Consider the following 18,115-nt stretch of genomic DNA (forward strand, 5'->3'; position numbering starts at 1 on the left):
GCTGGAAAGAGTCTTCACAGCAAAAATAGAGTAACTTCTACCTGAAATATGCCATTAGAGATGACAAAATTTTCTTTCTTTTCTACTTCTTTGGGTACTGAGAAGTCAGTCCCTTATTCCTTGACAAAAATTCAAGTAACCCAAAGAGAGGATTATATGTTAAGCCTCATGACCAGCTAACACCTTCACTTTCTAGTTAAAAATCTGTAATCCTATGATCTTTAGGAGGATGAGCTGGAAAGCATGGCCATGGGTGATAAAGGTCTGAGGAGGCAGCATGGAACAGCAGGGAAAAGCACAGGATTTGGAGTCCGATTCAGTTGGATTTCTCACTCTGCTATTTACAATCTCTGGGCACTATTTACAATCACTGAATCTATTATTTGATATCTCCATATCTTGGATAAGGTATGTAGGACCTCTGGGCTCCAGGTTCTTCCTCTATAAAAATGAAGGGGCTAGACTATGTCAGTTTCAAAATTCTCCCAGTTCTAAATCTATCTTATATACATATATACATGTGTGTGTATGTACATATGTATGTATATGTATATAATGTTAGAGAGAGGTGTGCCTGTGTGTGTGCATATATATATATATACACACACATGGGTGTTGATATAGAGAATGATTTGGACACAGTTTATACGAGAGTTTGTTTTGTTTGAACAGGGATATTTGTTTCAAAAGGTTTTTTGAGTTTGAAGACGGAAGAAAAATAAATTTTTGTTAAAAGAAAAATAAAATAAATCTAAACTCTAAGCTAAGGTTCCTGAGACTGAGATAAAAGCACAAGAAACAGACCAAATATTTTCTAGGCATAGACATATATCCAGGAACAAACAAACGGTTCCTCTCACTTCCTGGACTCATCTTTAAAATTCTGTGACATGGTTCAGAACCCACTGTACTGTGGAACATTTGGACCAGGCCCATGGTGAATCTGTTTCATGGAAACATCATGAGGTGTTCAGTAAAAACATGCCTGTTAATGGACTGCCCAGGGAACTTAAAAAGAAAAATTCAGTTGGATTCACTCATTTATTGTAGATGAGACATGACTGTTATGTCAGCAGGGCTTTTAAAAATTCTCAAAATCTAGATAACTGTGTATTCTGGTTTAAAGGATTTCATAGTAATGAAAAGTCCAAATTCGTATTTCCTGGATGAAATTATAAAGATTTTTACTGTAATCACTTTGATGACTGAATTACTTTATTTTCTTTGTCAATTAGTGTATCCTACTGCCACCAACAGGCACTACATGGAAACATGAATCTGGTCTTTGCTGAAAATGTTTTTACCTTATAGGCACTTCTAATTTACTGGAGGGAAACTCCCTCTTGGTGTGCCCACATTCATGTGGAACCACTGCTAACAACTATTATATGAAAAAAAATCCATGATGAATGAGATCCCAATCCCTCCATGCTTTGCTCTGCTTGGTATCCATTCCTCTCCTTCCCTCACCCTCCATTCCACTAAACTGCTGCACATTTCTCCTAGACATCCCATCTCCCATTTCCATACCTTTGTACAGGTCACCCCCTTCCCATCTCCCACAAATGGAATGAGTGTCTCCTTTTCTCTGCCTGAGGAAAGCAGCCCACCAGATGTTCCCCATTCATGACCTTCATAATGACGAAAGATGGCATTCCTCACCTGCCTCTTCCTTCATACAAGTATCCCCCATGTCTAGGATGCATTCCCTCTTCACCTCCAGTTTCTCTCAATGCACAACTCAGGTGCTGCTTCCGACATGTAGCCTTCCCTGATTCCTCTCTAAGTGACATTGTATCACCTTGCAGATATTTAATATTAACCTACTTGTTCACCCTTAGTATCCCCTCAATAGAATGGAAACAACTCAAGGACAAAGATTATTTAGCTTTGTTTTGTTTTTATCTTTGTATCCCCAGCATGGAGAACAATGACTTGCACATAGTAGGTGCTTAATGACTGTTTGTTGAATTGATTCATTCAGATCTGGGCATTACACTTTAAGAATAAAGCTAACAAACAAGAGAATGACCAGAGAAAGGTCAGCAACACCATAGACTGATACAGCAGGAAGTGGAAGGGACCTCAGAAGTCAACTAATTTATCATATTCTACAGGTGAGGAAATTGAGACTAGAGGGGGGAGATCAAGCAACTTGCCTAAGGTCATGTATGTAGTATGAGTCAAAGATGAGATCTGAACCAAACTCAGAGGGACCTTAGATGTTGTCTAATGCAACCCAGGTCCGATTTCCAAAGCTCAATGTTCTTTCCCCTAGGCTACCTTGTCTCATGTGCATTCTGTAAGCTCCATGAAGTCAGAGACCATACCTTATGTTCCTGTGCAATTAATAATAGCATTGATGATAATGGTAATAAATCCCACTTCTACAGCTCTTTGAGACTGCCAAAGTTCATTCCAGCTTTAAATCCTCTAACTCCAAAGCCAATACTCTATCCATGGTACCGCCATCTTATCAAATGATGATCATTTGAAGTAGTCAGGCAGATTTAACTGGAAGAAAGGAAAATGTAGGAGCTGCTCCAAGGGCTGCATGTCTATAGCACATGTGTAGAAGGAAATGAACTCTGAAAGGCAGAACTATGAGTAGCCACTAGAAGTTGTAGAGAGGCAGATTGAAGTGTGATATGTAGAAAAACTTCCTAATACTTTGAGCTCTCCATCAGTGGGGTGAGCTGCCTCAAGGGAGCTCACTAAAGTGCTTCACAGAAAGGCTGTGCAGTCACTTGAGGTGGGGGAGAGGTGCACAAGGTGGGGGAGATGCAGAGGAATGGGTTTAGTGACATGACCACAGAGGTTCCTTCCATCCAGAGATGTTATGATCCTGGGCATGCTAATGAGAGGCTACCTGGGGGGCCTAGGATTTCAGTTGTGTCCAACTCCTCATGACTCCATTTGGGGTTTTCCTGGCAAAGATACTGGAGTGGTTTGTCATTTCCTTCTCCAGCTTATTTTACAGATGAGGAAACTGAGGCAGACAGGGTAAAGTGACTTGCCCAGAGTCATACAGCCAGTACATGCCTGAGGCCAGATTTGAACTCAGAAGATATCTTCCTTATTCCAAACTCAGTGTTCTAACTACTTCACCATCTAGCTGTCCCCAAGATTTCCAGCTTAGGTTTCAGTAAAACTAATTCCCAGTCTTAGACCCAACCACATACACAGTACATTTCCTTAGGCATGTACCTTAACCAGCTTAAGCACACACTTCCTTATCTGTGGAATAAGGATGATAATAGCATGACCTACTTCACAGGGCTATTGTATGAGATTATGTTCTTTGCAAACACTAAAGAATTAACCAGATGTCAGTGATTTTTTTTTAAACCACAAGCTGATCTGTGGCCATGCACTTCAGTTACTTTTGCTGACATGCTAAGTCAACATTAAAGTCAGAAAACTCAAAAAAAAAAAAAAGTTGGTTGTTCCCCCATAACCCATCTATAAAAATGTTAAAAATCTAAACTAGCATCAACTCCTCCTACTACATCTTTAAATCCAAAAGAGAGCTGGCACTGAATTGAAATTGTAAAAGTTTGTTTATTTCAGAATCTTGGAGGTTTTTTTTATTTTCATGGAAAATAAATATACTTTGTTCATTTTAAAATAATGTTCTTTAACTATTCAAGCTCCTTACCCTCCTATTCAGGTCTTCCATAATCATGTTAGTTATGAGCCAGAGCTCTTTTGGTATCTCTGACATTTCTCTAGATATGTTGATGCAAGGAGAAATACTGCCAGAGGGCTCAGAACCAATCAGCACAGGGCTAGGGACTGGCAGAAATTAGGCCAAGTTTAAAATAAATCACTGGAGTCCTTTCTTTTTTTAAGTTGAAAAATATAACCCATAGCTCTGGGAGGCACTGTCCTTCCTGAGGACACAGATTTGTCATCATCATTAGATCACTGAACAGCTACCATCCAGAAAGTACCACAGAAAGAGTGGGGTCCCCTGGATGCCTAGTGAAGGTGTTTCTGGGAACCGTATACTTATAAATGATAAAGCAGAAGACTACTTAGATCTCATCGCATCCAGGCTTTCCCCAAATTTTTACTACTCAAGTAAACATTCTCTCTCTCTCTCTCTCTCTCTCTCTCTCTCTCTCTCTCTCTCTCTCTCTCTCTCTCACACACACACACACACACACACACAGAACTCTAAGTGTGGAAATTCCCTACATTAACTTAGTAAATGAGTCTCAAGGAGTTAAATGCTTTGCTGACAGTCACCCAGTTAATATGTATCAGAACTGACACTTGAACCCAAGCCTGCCTTATGCTGTCACCACACTCTTTCTCTACCAAAGATTCTTACTTCTTTAAAATACATCCCTTTTCCATATCCCTCAGAGAGAATAGAATCATAGGACTTAAAACTGGAAGGGACTTTGCAAACCTCAAGGAGGTTTAGAAATAGGAGTTATTATGATGATGATGATGACTTTATCAAACTTGGAGTCAGGAGAACCTAAACTAAAATCTGGCTTCAGACACTTACTAGCTGTGTGACCCTGGGTAAGTCACTTAACCATGCTTGTCTTAATTTTCTCATCTATAAAATGAACTGGAGAAGAAACTGGCAAAGCATTCCAGTATCTCTGTCAAGAAAACCTCAAATAGGATCATGAAGGGTCAGGCATGACTGAAATGGCTGGAGAGCAACAAGAAAACATCTTCTAAAGCTCTGAACCTATAAATATTGTCTGGGAGTGGAGGGACAGGAGATTTATCAAACTAGACACAATTAAGCCCTGCCTGACGAGTGGAGACAATAGTCTCTATGAGCACCCCAGTCCTCAGTGGTCAGAGAGGGTTCACAGGTGAAGCAGGACTTTTGCTGGACTCTGAGTATGGGTTGAATTTGTTCAGGCTTCAATGGTTGGCTATGACCTCTAGGATAAAATACATACACCTTTTTTTGCCATTACAGACTACAATTTCACTCAATCTTTCCAGACTGATTTCACGTTATTCTCCTTCACACATCTCCCACCACCATGCCTTTATATAGGCTGTGTCCCATCTCTGCAACATTTTCCTTCATAGTTTCTGGTTCTTGGACCCCATCAAGATTTAGCTCCACTGTCATATCTTCTGTGAGACATTTCCTCATCTCCCTCCTCCCAGATTTTAGTGCTATCTATAAGCCCACCCAGCCCTTGACAAAATTATTTTGAATATAATCTATCTGTATTTTGTGTGTGTGTGTGTGTGTGTGTGTGTTGACTATTAAGGCAGGAGCTATTTAATTTTTCTCTGTGTGCCCCCAGGACCTGGCACATAGTAGGTATTTATTGAATTAGACAAAGGAAAAGCCATTCCTGTGAAGCAAACATCAGGGGAAAGAATGCACGGAATGTTGGAATGGGGAGTAAATTGTTGGCTGAAACAGTAGGCTTGTTTTGGACAGCATTGTTTGAAAAGGTAAGTTGGGAGCAGATGGGGAGTTCTGAGGTTGTAAAGGACCCTAAGGTCACAGATTTGTCAGATCACCATTTGATCACTCAGTAACTACTGTTCCTTCCAGGGTAGGGTCCCCTGGATGCCCCTGGTGGTTCTGGGAACTCAGACTCAGAAATGATGGAGCCAGAAGGCAACAGGCTTGACTTTTAGTCTTATCTCTGTTAATAACTAGCTCCTTGACTAGTTGGTTGACTAGTTGGGCTAGTCACCTAGCACATCTGGATCCCTCTTTTTCATTTGTAAGATGAAGAGGCTAGACCAGATGCTTTCTGGAGACCCTACTACATTGACCATTTGATGATTCCTCCTGCCTTCCCACTTCCATCTTTCTAGAAAGTCCGCCAAATTCCAGAAAGGTGCTTTGGTCCAGAAGGAATCCAGTTTCTTCCTACTCCCTCACCCCACACCTCAGGCTCTAGTTCCTAATCCTTTCTGACACCTCCTTTGGTAATTCCAGACTACCCTGATTTACAGAAACCATTTATGTCATCCAGTGATTCTGGTCTGTTACTATAACAGCAGAGCATGTAGAGAGAATGTCAAAAGCTCACACTCAGAGGCACATAGCATTTTCTTCCAAATAATCATCTGAGGCAAGATGGAGCATAGGTTTTACAAAAGATGGACCTGAGGATCAGGGTAGTTGAGGGATTTGCCACCTATCACACAGATAGAAAGTTTTAGAGCTATTAATCGAAGCTAAGTTTCTAACTCCAAATTCTGTTGCATTAGTGTTACTTCTTCAGTTTGATCAGTAGAGACAAAAGGCGCTCTTGGATGGAAAAGGATTCCAAATTATTCTGTTAGTTCCAGAGGACAGAGCCAGGGTCAATGGGTAAAGCTAGAGGAAGGCAGATCTTAGTTTCATAGAAGAAAGGCTACTTGATAAATAAGAGCAAAGATTGAATGGGATGCCTTGTGAAGAAATCAGTTCTCTGCGTTTAGATGCATTCAAATCAAGAAAAGATGACCTTCATCTAGCACTCTATGTAAGGAAGTCCTTCACGGCATAGGAGGATTCATTAGATAATGCCTAAAGTCTCCTTCCTGATTCTATGAAGCAACTCCAAGTGTCTCAGATGTAATGAACAACCTGTCTGGTGCTACCATTGGTAAGTCATTGCACAATTAGGAAAGACTCAACGGTACTTTTTCATAGCCAGAGCTTGAAATTTTTATAGTCAGGACAAGTAACCATAAAGGCACCCTCCGTTGAGGGGGTTGACGTAGCACAGTTGGCCTTGTAAGGCAAAGACAGAAACCCAGGACTTGCAGGGCTTGTAAGGCTGCTGCTGGTGGAGAGGCAGGGAAAAACCCCTCAATGCAACAAAAGAATGCAAGTGCCTTCTAATTAGGTAATCTCTAAAATAAGCACCCTGGGACAAAAGCCCATTCACCCCACCCTAGTCAAAGTTCTATTTAAACAAAGACTAAGCCATCAAAGGATTTATGTAAACCTTTGTCACTCTTGATTCTGGGATCAAACAGGATGCTTCAGCTCCTTACAATTTCTAAACCATTGATACATGTTTTCAGAGCTTTCTTGTTTTTCTTTTTTCCCAGATTAATCTTAGCTGGGAATAAAACTGTCACCATGGAAACCATATATTCTACACTAGCATAGCAGAGAGTGCCCTCAGTCACTCACATTGGACTGAGCCCATTTGGGAGACAAGCCTACCTCATCAAGTTCAAAGTCTCATTGGGAACAACTCCATAGTTAGCTCTCAGAGCAGAAGAAGCAAATGGCTTTGCTATTACGAGTCACTGAGGATATTTTTGATCTTTTTCTTTTTCTTCACTCCAGAGTGATACTAGCTTAGACGTGCTCTATGTAGCTGATTAATATGGATCTGGTCTCCTTCACCATTTCCACACACATACATGTCGGTCTAGGCAGCCCCTTTCAGGTATGGATGGTGATTTTCTTGTTTAGTCATGTCTGACTCTCCATGACCCCATTGGGAGTTTTCATGGCAAAGACACTGGAGTAGTTTGCCATTTTTTTCTCCAGCTTATTTTACAGATGAGGAAACTGAGTCAAATAGGGTGAAGTGACTTGCCCAGAGTCACACAGCTAGGAAGTGTCTGAGGCCAGATTTGATCTCGAGAAGATGAGTCTGTGGGACTCCAGGCTCGCTCTCTATCCACTCTCTCTCTCTATCCACCATCTCACTGTCCTAATGGAGGAATGCCATGGAGACCCCTTCTAATTCTCAAATTCTGTAAATTTATGATATCTCCAAGAATTCATTTAAATTTCATCAGAACTCTTCACAAGCTTCCGAAAAATACATGAAAGCTCTGTCTCTCAAGAAATAAGAAAGGTCTACCCAAATTAATATACTTATTTAGTGCCATACCAATTAAACTATCAGACAATTACTTTCTAGAGCTGGACAAAATAATATCAAAATTCATTTGGAAAAACAAAAGGTCCAGAATATCAAAGGGACTAATGAAAAGAAATGCTTGGGAAGGTGGCCTAGCGCTACCAGACCTCAAACTGTACTATAAAGCAGCAATTATCAAAACCACTTGGTATTGGCTAAGAAACAGAGAGGTAGACAAGTGGAATAGACTTGGCACTCAAGATGCAGTAGGCAAGGAATATAGCAACCTTCTGTTTGATAAACCCAAGGACCCCAGCTTCTGGGATAAGAACTCATTGTTTGACAAAAATTGCTGGGAAAACTGGATAACAGTGTGGCAGAAATTAGGCATAGACCCATACCTGACACCGTACACAAGAATAAAGTCCAAATGGGTACATGATTTAGGTATAAAGATTGATACCATGAATAAACTGGAGGAGCAAGGAATAGTGTATTTATCAGATCTATGGAGAAGGGAAGAATTCTTTACTAAAGGAGAGATAGAATGCATTATGAAATGCAAAATGGATAACTTTGATTACATTAAACTGAGAAGTTTTTGCACAACCAAACCCAATGCAACCAAAATCCGGAGGGATGTAGTAAATTGGGAAAGAATTTTTACAGCTAAGCTCGGGGATAAAGGCCTCATTTCTAAAATATATAGAGAACTGATCCAAATGTATAATCATACAAGTCATTCCCCAATTGATAAATGGTCAAAGGATATGAACAGGCAATTTTCAAAGGAAGAGGTTAAGGCTATCTATAATCATATGAAAAAATGCTCTAAATCACTATTGGTTAGAGAGATGCAAATCAAAACAACTCTGAGGTACCACATCACACCTATAAGATTGGCAAACATGACAGAACAAGAAAATGATAAATGTTGGAGAGGATGTGGGAAAGTTGGAACACTAATTCATTGTTGGTGGAGCTGCGAGCGCATCCAACCATTCTGGAGAGCAATTTGGACTATGCCCAAAGGGCTACAAAAATGTGCATACCCTTTGACCCAGCAATATCGCTACTAGGACTATATCCCCAAGAGATCATAAAAATGGGAAAGGGTCCCACATGTACAAAAATATTTATAGCAGCACTCTATGTAGTTGCCAAAAACTGGAAGTCAAGGGGATGTCCATCAATTGGGGAATGGCTGAATAAATTATGGTATATGAATGTAATGGAGTACTATTGTGCCATAAGAAATGATGAACAAGAAGACTTCAGAGAGGCCTGGAAGGACTTATATGACCTGATGCTGAGTGAAAGGAGCAGAACCAGGAGAACTTTATGCACAGCAACAACCACAGTGTGTGAGAGTTTTTTCTGGTAGACTTAGATTTTTGTAATAACACAAGAACTTCTTACCAAAAAAAAAAAAAAAAAATCCCAATGGAGGATCTCAAGGCAAAATGCCTGCCACACTCAGAGAGAGAAATATGGAAGTCACTCACATATTGTAGCAGATCATGTTTGTGTATGTGTATGTGTTTGTGTATCATGTTCTGATTTGTTATACGATTTCTTTCATTTATCTTAGTCTGACTACATAGCATGACTATAGTGAAAATATACTCAGTAGGAAAGTATATGTAGAATCTATACAGAATTGTATGCAGTCGTGGGGAGGGAGGGGGGTAGTGGGGGGTAGGTGGGGGGGATAAAATCACAATTGTATGGCAGTGATTGTTAAACATTACAAAATAAAAAAAAAAAAAAGAAATAAGAAAGGAAGGAGAAAAAATGGCAGTGATGACCTTATAGCTAATTGGGCTTCAAGCATCAAGTCTCTGCTTGCTCCAGCCCATTCTCTACAAAGCTGGCAACATGATGTTGCTCTCTTGCTCAAGAATCTCCATGGCTCCCCATTTTATTTAGAACAAAAGATAAAATCTTCAACTTGGCATTTAAAGGTGGTTACAGCCTGACCCTAGCCTACCTTTTAGTTTTGTTTCATATAATACCCTTTCAAACATTCAAAATTCTAGTCCCAGTGCTTGTGTTTTTGTTTTTCCCTGAGCTCTTCATTTCATCTGCCACCTACATGCCTTTGTACAGCCTGTCCCCCATGACCGACATGCACTTTAGTCGTCACTTCAAACTCTTAGAATTCCAAACATCCATCAAGACTCAGCTCCTGAGTTACTTCCTACAGAAAGTCTTTCCTGCTCTCTCTCAATCATCTTTTCCTTACTAATCTATTTATATATTTGTACCCCCTGCAAGCTCCTTGAGCAGAGAGATGGGAAATTCAGAGGGCGAAGTGTCATAGATATGGTCATAGACACTCATTTTTGGTGAACTGATTTTTTTTTATTATTATGAATTAGAGTTCATTTCCAGGATGGCAATTTACAGGGCGTGGGTGGAAGAGAGAATTTTTTTAAATGTTAAAACATGTCTTGTTAAAATAGCTAATGAAACAAATAAAATGTATCTTTAAAAATGGCAATGACAAAACCCAAAAGCGTCAATAAGATTTATTTTAAAATAAAATGGAAGTAACTAAATGTTTATTTAATTGACATGAATAACTCTGGCCTCAGATAGAAAATGTTCTGGAAAGGGAGTGAGGGGAAACAAAGCTCCATGCCAGTTACTTAATAAGGGAACTCGCTAGCTTGACAACCAGTAACAGAAGAGCATATCCTTGAGCTCCAGTCTCTCAATTTAAATAAAGGTACAAAGGAAGAATTCAGAATTTTCTTCAAAGATACAATTTGGAAAAATCTATATTGAAATTTTCTCCTTTTGTAATTTCTTTCCAAAACCACAACAAATTCCTCAGAGGGCCAAGGTGCCTCACAGTCTTGGGGGCACCGAATTTCAGAGTTAGAAGGGTCTCTGCAGCCTGGAGGTGGGGGGAGGTGGCTGGAGAGGTGCATAATTTTCACTGTAGCCTATGAACTTAGCACCCTGTTGACGTAAACCTTTCTGAGCCTCAGCTTTCTCTTCTGTAAAATAGAGGTAATGATACCTTTACAGCACCAACCTCTTAGGGTCATCATGAAGAAAGTGACTCAATTAAAGCACCACAGAAATAATCTTCTAATTAGTTCTTTCAAAGTTTGCTGGTTCTTCTTCCAAGGGAAAATACTTCCATCCAAAGTGTGAAAGGTGATTACTCATGATTTCTACAGTGAATAATCCCTTCTTTCCACCAACAGTACAGAAAACCGTCTTCACTACTTAGGCTGGATGCTAGCTAGCCTCCCCCTGGGAGGGGACCGTTAGACTGGGAGCTCCAGAACTGAGCTTGGGAAGCAATTGCTCTTGCCCTGCCTCAGTTTCCTATCTTTAAATTAGGAATAACACCTTTCTATCTTCTTTGGAGATTTCTGTCTATCCAGGAGTAGTTATGAATGGCAAATTTCAACCAGGGGTGTGTGTTAGTAATATCTCCTGTCACATGTATAGTGGGGGACCATTCCTGGTTCCAGGTGATGATTATATGGTCATGAGATGGTGGTTGGGGAGAGGGGTTCCATCCCCTTATGACTCATAATTGGGGAGATATTATGAGATGATGAAGATGATCTAAATATATACCATTAAATGCACGAAAAGAAACAGCCCATCACCTTACCTCCTTCTTCCTTTCTGGCTAGGAATCCAGGCAAGACTCATTTTAGATGCTTCCTTAGAGTTAGCTGGAGGAAAGGAGTTTACATCTGTTCCCTCACTCTAGCTCCCACATGGCCACGAGTACGTCATCAAAAGCACATGTCCTGCCTTGGCAAGCCCAAGACCAAGTTTAAAGGGCTGCCCCATTATGCCTGATCTTAGGCAGATGAGTACTTCTTCTGAGATGGATGTATCCAGACTTAGAGGCCGACTTGTCAATGTGAGAGACCTCAAATTCCTGGGGCTGTTTATTCCGTATGTGTTTTCTATGCGAGTCATAGTGGATAGAGGTGGCCTTGGGAGTCAGGAAGACCTGGATCTTAACTTAGCCACATCCTGACTATATAACCTGGGCAGGTCATTTTACCTGTCAATGTTAAGGTGCAGAAACTATAAGTTGTGGAAAAGGTTTAGGTCTTCATTGGAAAGGGAAATTCCTCACCAGGAAAGAGTTTTCTCCACTAATGAAACCACTCATCTGTTCCCTACTCACCCAAGGTACTTCTTTGTACATGTTGTCTCTTCCTAGGGCAGGAACAATTTCATCTTTGCTTTTGTATCCCAAGAACCTAGTGCCCAAGGCCTCCAATGAAATACATGCTTGTTGATCATTAATTGATCATGAATCTAGGCATTCATAAGTTGAAGAGCCAGAAAGGACTTGTAGAGGACACCTAGGCCAATCTCCACGTTCAACACATGAGGAAACTAAGGCCCAGAGAAGGGAAGGAGCTTCCCCACTGGAGTGGCAGGGCTGGGATTTTTCCTCAGACTTCCTGATTCCAAGTCCAAGGCTCATTAAATTTTCTGGTACCACTGCAGAAGTGGTGAACTCCTTGTTAAATGTCTAAAACTGAAAAGCCAATTTATTTCCAAGACTGTGGTAACATTAAACACCGACAAGAATGTACTTTTTTGTAGACAAGGATGACTAAATCAAGTTTTCTTGCCAATTTAAACTTATGGTTTAAATTAAATCTATTTTACTCTCAATACTCCAAAAATCATCCTCTCCACAATCTCCCTCTTAACTTCATGCTAGGATCCAGAGAAGATAATTTTCCTATCCCCCGACTGGCAGGAAGATCTTTGAGCCAAGGCCTTAATAATTTTTATTATAAAAAAATGGCATTTCTGTAGTGCTTTGAGGTTTAAAAAGTGTTTTACATGTTATCACATTTGATCTTCACAACAACACAAAGTAGGGGCCATTATTAACCCCATTTAACAGATGAGGAAACTGAGGCTTGGAGCGGTTAAATAACTTGCTAATGATCAAATAGCTAGTGTCTGAGGCTGGATTTGAATTCAGACCTTCCTGACTCCACATCCAGTGTGTTACCTACTATGCCTATTCTACCTATTTTGCTTCTCTGGACACTAAACCCTCCATAGTCCCATCCATTCCATACCCATTGATTCTACTTTCTCTTCAAAATTTCATGGACTTTCCAGGTAAAAGAGAACCAGTAGATGGGGTTATTCCCACACTGAACCCCACATGCACCCAGCCCTTGCACAGACTGCCAAAAGCAAGTTCTCACCTCATTTTTTTCCCCTCTATGTTGCCAGAGTCAAAGAATCAAGATTCCACATTTTTAAATGTAAGAACACGGAACTAGAAATAGGCAACTATGGGATCCCTTGTGCAATTATGAGTAGTTGAGGCTAAAAGGAAGACTAACTTACTGTGAATGCAGTATTATCCAAGACATTCTTCAACTGAGATTAAGGAGAAGAAAAGCTGGTAATGGAGAAGGAGGGAGCAGGAAGGGGAAGAGAAAAGGAAAGAAAGGAAGAAAAATAAGGGGAAAAGAAGGAAGGCAAGAAAGGGAAAAGAGGAAAGAGAGAAAGGGGAAAAGACCCTTCTTTTTCCAAGTCTGATCAAATCACCCTCAATGAGACACACTCAATACTTGATAGGAGGGCAAAGTGAAAAAAGAAAGAAAAGGGATTCTCATTGGAAGTAAAGGGAATTGGGAGATGGGGTGCAGATGGGAAGTAGGGACTGAGGCGAGTGGAACAGATAATCTAGTTGCCCTTGAGGTCTCTCCCAGCTCCAGACTCAAGGTCCTACAATGTTTCATTTCAGATCCAAAAGAGTTCATGCCCTTCCCAAAGGGGTGAACAGTCTCTCCTACCCACAAGTGGCCAGCAAAATGCTTTTCCATCCAGAGAAGTGCCTTATCACAGCAACTTGGTATAATGGAATTAGTCAATCATTAGCAATTTTGTAATTAGTCACCAGTGAAATAGCACAACAGTCCTCAAATCAAAATGGACCTGCAGATATTAAAAATAAATAAAGTGCTTTAGCATTTTCATTAAACATGTAATAATCGTGCCTGACCTGGGTGGTGGAAAAAGCCTGGGTCTGGGCCTCATTGCCCTAGGACCAAGGCTGTTGGTAAAGGTTAAGCCTGTTCTGGCAGCATCTGATCTCTTTGTGCCTTTGACCTTTCCTTCTTCAACACTATTGATGCTGACACTGGCTTACTTCATTGTCAGGCAGGCCCTTTTTGCCAGTCCCAGATGTAGCTGGAATCCTGGCTGCTGCAGAATGTCTTCATGGACCAGGTCTCTTCTAGAAAAAACAACAGATCCACCAAGGCACACAATGTTCCACCCAGGGTAATAGGAAAAGGAGCCCCCCCTTCCCCCCGCCCCAACCTCACTTGAAAGAGAATACGCTCACTCTCTTTAATCATTAACAGGATAAATGATGGCCCTGAAAGGTTAGAGAATGAATTCTCATTGATCTTGAGGTACAATGATAAAATCTTCAGTCATTTCAAAGAGAGCTTGCCCAACATCTAAGCGGCCCCATTAGTGATTAGTACAGATTACATGACTAATACCTCAAAGAAAACATCAAGGCACTTTGGAGGTCTCTAACAGTACCAGGAAATCCTAAATGCCCTGTTCTAATATTGGTTAAGTCACTCCAGGGAAATGCTGGAAAGAACCTTAGAGCTGATTCTGAAATCCCCTGCTGAAGATCCATGTCACTTCGGGTAGGTTCTTGATCTCTGGGAATCTCCATTTCCTTTTTTAGAAAATAGGAGGGTTGGACTCAACTCCCAAACCTCAGCTCCTAAGGGGACTCAGTGGTCAGTGAGTCAGAGCACCTCATTTTACGGATACAGAAACTGCCCAGAAATAAGTTGCCAAATGTCCCAGTCACTAAGTTTCTGAGTTGGGTAGATCCTCTAACTTCAAATCCAAAGAAGCTGAGGCTGACGAGATTTGTCTCAAGTCACAAACGCATGCCTCTCACACAAGCTGGCCTTAAGGAACCGGGGGAAGTCTAACAACTCACTTGTAGACATACAAAGTGCAAGTATACCTAGCTCCAGTTTGGGCCTGACAAAACCCAGTGGCTCTGCCCTGGATACAGTCCCAGATGATTTTTATTTTTTTTAATTTATTTTATTTTCAATTAACAGAGCAAAGCAAACACACAGTACTTATACAGGTGCTTTTTAAATAGGCTTTTATATGGCCCTATCTGTGAACAGGAAGAAGATTCCATATAACTGAAGTGATGCAGGGAGAGGATTCTGACGTTTGGATCAAACAAGGTTATATTCGTAAGGAGCTTAGCCCAGTGCCCAACACACAGTAGGTATTTAATAAATGCTTATTCTCTTTCCTGTTTTTCCACTGCAGCCCCCCCTTCCGCTTTGGAGATCTCGGAAGCCTAGATAGAGCTGCAGGCGACCTTAGAGTTTATTTCCTCGTTCCATAGACAAGGAAACTGAGGCTCAGAGTTCTCTGAGGTCACACAGGTAGGAGAGTCCGAATTTGAACCCGGATCTTCTCCCTCTAAATCCAGCCGTCTCGTCCTTCCCTTTTCAAGTTTCTACACTGTGATTCTACGTGGCATTTCAGTCCCCGGCTTTTCGTGGCAAGCACCTGGGGCAGGAGGCTGACTTTAATGGAGGTTACCTGTAAGGCATGCCCGTCTCTGCCCGGACCGTCTCCTGTAATGACAGACTGTGGACCCTTAAAAACTTCTCCAGATGTTTCCGTTCCACTGCACCACTGATCCTCCCAGGCCCGCACGATGCTAGAGGTCGAACTTGGAGCCCAACAAGAGGACGTTTCCCCTTCAAAGCCGAGTCACTGGATTTCACCAGCTTGGGGCTCGGGATATCTGCACAGGCTGGTTTGTAAAGATGCATGGTCTTGAGCCCACAGCGCAAGGCAGCTGAGGGCACCTTCCCGGGCTCAGATCCGTGGACTGCTCGGGCTTGGCTCCGTTAGCTCCCCGGTTTCTGTGTGTGCCCAAAGGAAGCCAGCTTGTGGCCATTAGGTTCCCATCAGGGCCCGGGTCTGGCTCCCGCACCAACCCCCACAGTCTCCTGGCAGGCATCGTGGGAATATCCCATGACGTTCTACCCTCTCGGGCACGGGTACGGCTTCAGAGGCCAGCCTACAGTCGACCCTGGCAGGCCTAATCAGCTTCATCATTTCCCCATGGTCAATTTGAAGCAAAAGCAAGCGAGTCTTGGCACTGGGGATAGAACTTTCGTTCCCATGTCTTTCTATTTAGGTAAAGAGAAACATTGTTATAGGCTCTGGACCAAAGTGCCTATTCCCGTCAGAATGAGCTAAGGCCTTCATTGTGTTTATGACTTCTACAATGAGCTTTTTCCCCAAGTCATTGACCATTCCCACTACAACTTTTTAAAAAGCAGTGCCCCATCCATCTGGGTGCAGGATGCCCACGAGGTGGATTTGTGTCCAATGAATGCAAATCTCTATCAGATATTTGTTAACATTCAAAGGCAATTCCGTACAACTCAGTCGCACCTATCTTTCTAACCTCATCTGTCATGACTCCCAAAATGTGACAATTGCTTAAGAAGTGATTTTTAATTGATTGATAATTAATTACATCCCCCACTCTCATCAGACTGATTCTGTTTGGTAGCCAGAGAATGGAACTTTTAGAAAGAACTGGATTCAGATCCTGACTCTGACACTGATACCATGGGCAAGTCACTTGCATTTTTAGACTCAGTTTCCTCATCTGTACAATGGGGATAATAATACCTCCGATACCCACCCCCACTGGGATGTTATGAGACCAAATGGGACAATGAATGTAAAGTGTTTTACAAACTTTGAAACTCTACAGAAATAGAAGTCATTATGATAACTTTCCTACCTTGTTGCCTTTAGCCATATTGTTCGCCTCCTGCCCTTTCACACACCGTTCACCTCATGATCTCTCTTGACCGGTCATTCAAGGTCCAGTTCATATCTCACCTCTCCTCTGACGTTACCCTTGACTATCCATCTTTAAAGTCCCAATCCCTCCAGCCTCTGAATTCCTCTGGCAGTTTTTGTATTTTTGTCTTGTCTTTTTTCTGTCCTTTGTATTGTTAGATATTTGTAATATTTAATATTACATATGACTATATTAATATTATAATATTTTAAATATTATAACATTAATAATCATTGGCACTTCTATAAGTGTTTTTAAATTTGCACAGCACATACATCCTCTCATTCAGGCTTCACAACTGCCTTGGGAATTAGAGAATACCAGGAGAACTGCCATCTTGAAGATGATGAAACCAAGACTCAGAAGGGGGGTGACCTGTCCATTGTCGCACAGCTAACAATGGTCAGATGTGGGACCTGAACCCATTTCCTTCTGATACCAAGTCTCAGGCTCTGATGACTCAACCCAATGACCTTGTCTCAGTGCTTATCCATCTAGACCTTCAGACAACATCTGATGCTGCTGACCATTCCCTCTTCCTATCCCCCTCCAGTGTCTGGGTTTCTGTGACATTGCTGTCTCCTGGTTCTCACCTTAACTCTCTGCCTGCACCTTCTCTGGATCTTCATCAGTGTCAGCTCCCCTGATACCCCTGTGGGTATACCCCAAGAACTCTATTCTGCACCCTCTTCCCTTCCCTCTATATTCTTTCTCTGCTTTCCTCAACTCACATGAATTCCATCATTAAGTCTACAAGATGGCACCAAGATCAACATTTTCAGGCCCAGGCTTTCCCCTAAATTTCAGTTCCACATCACCAAACACCGATTAGACATTTTGAACCAGATGACTCATAGGTATATTGAGTTCAGCTTTTCTAAAAGAGAACTCAAAATCTTTCCCTTAAAATCCCCTCCTTTTCTGAACTTCCCTGAACTTGAACACATAATCCTAGTTGCCCACGTGCACATCTTTTAAAATCATCCTGAGCTCTTCCCTCTCCTCCCCAATCGTGTGCAGTCCCCACATCCCATCCATTGATGAGGCCTCGCTCATCTCTCCATATTTGTTTGCATGCTTTCTCCCCTGTTAGACTGTAAACTCCTGGAGACCTAGAATTGTCTTCTGCTTCTTTTTATATTCCCAGTGCTTCCCACAGTGCCTGATACTTAGTAGGTGTTTGTGTTAATTGACTACTGACTCCCCTTTGCCTCTGGTTACTTTGATGGTACAGGTTCTCCCAGTAAAACCCATTCATTTAGAATGCCCATGATTTCATATCTTACCCATTCTTCTATGCCCAGCTAACATCCCTCTTCCTCCATAAAGTCTTTACTGACCAATCAGTTGTAAAGGGAGCAGCTGGGTGGTGCAGTGGATTGTGGGC

General features: G+C 41.5%; 1 protein-coding gene across 1 annotated transcript in view; it reads right to left on the reverse strand.

The window, feature by feature from the left end:
- The window catches only part of KCNAB1 (potassium voltage-gated channel subfamily A regulatory beta subunit 1), a 421,316-nt gene extending 405,532 nt beyond the window's left edge, over positions 1–15,784 (reverse strand). Inside the window, exon 1 of the mRNA XM_072618659.1 lies at positions 15,441–15,784. Coding sequence (XP_072474760.1) covers positions 15,441–15,676 — 236 coding nt within the window. The 5' untranslated portion in view covers positions 15,677–15,784. The remainder of the gene's footprint in view (positions 1–15,440) is intronic.
- Positions 15,785–18,115: the final 2,331 nt, after the last annotated feature.

Source organism: Notamacropus eugenii, chromosome 6, assembly GCF_028372415.1.
Source record: "Notamacropus eugenii isolate mMacEug1 chromosome 6, mMacEug1.pri_v2, whole genome shotgun sequence".
Lineage (NCBI taxonomy): Eukaryota > Metazoa > Chordata > Mammalia > Diprotodontia > Macropodidae > Notamacropus > Notamacropus eugenii.